Source organism: Phanerochaete carnosa (genome assembly GCF_000300595.1).
Source record: "Phanerochaete carnosa HHB-10118-sp unplaced genomic scaffold PHACAscaffold_111, whole genome shotgun sequence".
Classification (NCBI taxonomy): domain Eukaryota; kingdom Fungi; phylum Basidiomycota; class Agaricomycetes; order Polyporales; family Phanerochaetaceae; genus Phanerochaete; species Phanerochaete carnosa.
The window spans coordinates 1-2,557 of NW_006767738.1; the positions used below are offsets into that span (position 1 = coordinate 1).

Below are 2,557 nucleotides of genomic sequence, written 5' to 3' on the forward strand. Positions count from 1 at the left end.
CCTCGTGTCCGAAGGTGCGTCCCACTCATCGCGCCGTTCCCCTAGCACTCATTGGGTCTACTCTACAAGTGAACAACACCCCTCACATGTCATTCTGCCTTGACCGGCCCTATATACCTCCACGCTGTGCTCTTCCCAGCTGCACACCCACCCGATAACGGCCAGCACCAACAATGATGGGTCGGGCCAGTTGCAGCACGAGTCTGGGTTGGCTGTGCCAAGATGCCGACCTGGGTAGGCGACGCTTGCGGGCTGCAGGCAATTTCTATTTCAACTTCGCAGCGGCCACCTCCACCGGCCCGCATGTCAGCTTTTGCCGTCAGTATTCCCATTGATGGTTCGACGTCGCCCGGCTCAGGGCCTCTCCTGTACTGGGTTAAATTCAGCCCTACCGGCGGCAATGATAGCATCACTACAATTTGGCAATCCACTTTGCGAGCTCGCACCCACTAGCTACGGCGTCCCCCTCGCGCTTCAATTTGTTGAATGCCTGAAGCCGGTGCCCATCTCGTCAGCGATGCGCTGGAGGGTCCACTAAGGTGCTATTCCCACTTGCTCATCATCATCTCGTTCTAATCTTTCGACGGTATGTTACTTATTTCCAACAACTCAGCATGACACAAATAAGCATAACATACGTGTAGATGATTCATTGATTGGACAACATGTACGCGCGGATCACGCTCAGGCTGACGTGCCGCAGAGTCTCGTAGCGTCACGGAGAAGACCTTGGTGATCTTCATGTCCAAGTCGTCCGTCTGTAGTAATTTGACGGTCGTCGAGGACAATAACTGCCATGTAGTATGTCATTTCTTTGTGCTCAAATATGTAAACTTACAAGGGTTTGCACAGTCAGACCGGCTTGTTAGTGGCAGCACCGGTAAGCCGAAGGCAATCGCAACGTCTGGGGCCCGGGACACCGTATCGCGTAGATCAACAATTCGACCTGGGATGTGAGCATAGCTGCGCCTGCGCTTACTTGCAGCCCATGACTGGCGGCAAAGCTCCCATCAGACCCCCCTCCCATGCGTATCGTGGTGACCAATGTTCCCGCTGACAATGGTGCACCACATGTCAGACCTGCGCCCATCGGTCATCCCATCAAGATTAGCCAGGTGCTCAAGCAGCCCGTGCCGCCGGGCAGAGTTGCCAGGCTGATCATTGATGGTGAAGGCGACACCGAAGGATATCTCAGCTGCCCTGCGGAGACCGCGGACTCGTTCGTCGAGTGCGCTGCAGTTTGACGGTTCGCCTGGAGACAACACATGGCGTTACTGAACGGTGAGCAGTGTCAGCTGTTACAGACTCGTCGCACAGGCTGACATGCGCTTGCACTCGTGCAAGGCGTTGCTGAGCAGCGGAAGTTGAAGCTCATGGATGCCGGTGGCGGCGACCTGTGCCTTGTCATATACGTTACCCTCATGTGAGCAACCAAGATACATCGACTACAGTGTCAAACAATGAATCTGCGATTATGGCATCCGGAGAACCCATTCCAGGGCCCCGAGAAGGCCTTATCACGTCCAAAGCTTTGATCTGCTGCCTCAGAAGGCCGTGGGGCGCACTGAGTGTATCAACCGCGCTGCAGTTGTGCTTGTCTGCTCACATGCAGTTGCGCCTGTCCGCTCACATGCAGTTGCGTCTGTCCGCTCACATGCAGTTGCGCTTGTCCGCTCACATCCGTTCTGACTTGTGCCGTGACAGCCTATCTCGACCCGGCACGGTTCACGCATCTGTGCTGAGCACGGCAGCGATCAAATGCGCGCCGTACGTGCTGACGCTTCTGCGCTACAGGTCGTGCACCACGGCTGTACGCTACTCATGTTCGCGAACCCTTTCTCTCCCAGTGCGAACGCCGAATGGAAGACCCACCGGCTTGGTGAGCTTTTGTAGTATGCGGGCTACTCCTGGGGAGACGTGAGTCTGGGGTGACTGTAAGGAGCCGTGTAAGGAGTCTTTCAGGCTGTGAATGTTGTCTCTGTTCGCTGCATGCACAGCATAGGTTGTCTCTGTTCGCCATTCGCCATTGTGTTTCATTGTGTTTTATTGTTTGCTACGGCTGAGGAAAAGCAAAGATCAAACTGATACCTAGTTTATTCTGGATTTATCTGGCTTTGAAAATTCAGGCCAGAGCTCAGGATTGTCACTTCTATTTTTCTACGTTTGTTGACCTGGGAAAAAGGAGTCCAAAATTTCAGTAACATTTGTGGTTTAACTCCGAATTGTACACTAAATTGTCTGGCGGTTTAACACCCGAAGAGTCGCTTTTAGTTTTTCTGCAAAGAAAATCTGACATAAGATAGCCTATTTAGGCTATATTTTGGGTGAAATTATTTGCGGTAACAACTCATGTTTTTCCAGCGTTGACAAGCAAGGATAAAAGACAACAATGTCTACACCAAAAAATGAAAGGAAAAATCATGCCACGACCTCCAAGTTTTATCTTGGTCATCCAGGGCAGAAAACTGAGGAAAAGTCTTCAAGTTTTGTCTTGTCTTTCATTTTTGAAGTATTGTGGGAAGACGGGTTCTTGTTTCATCAGTTTCAAACCAATTTT

General features: G+C 51.8%; 1 protein-coding gene across 1 annotated transcript; it reads left to right on the forward strand.

The window, feature by feature from the left end:
• Positions 1-1,025: 1,025 nt before the first annotated feature.
• Positions 1,026-1,427, forward strand: PHACADRAFT_202084 (uncharacterized protein; the record flags this gene model as incomplete). Its single annotated transcript, XM_007402341.1, has 3 exons — positions 1,026-1,228; positions 1,259-1,281; positions 1,345-1,427. 3 exons carry the CDS (start codon positions 1,026-1,028, stop codon positions 1,425-1,427), a joined length of 309 nt encoding a protein of 102 aa, XP_007402403.1.
• Between the last annotated feature and the right edge of the window lie 1,130 nt (positions 1,428-2,557).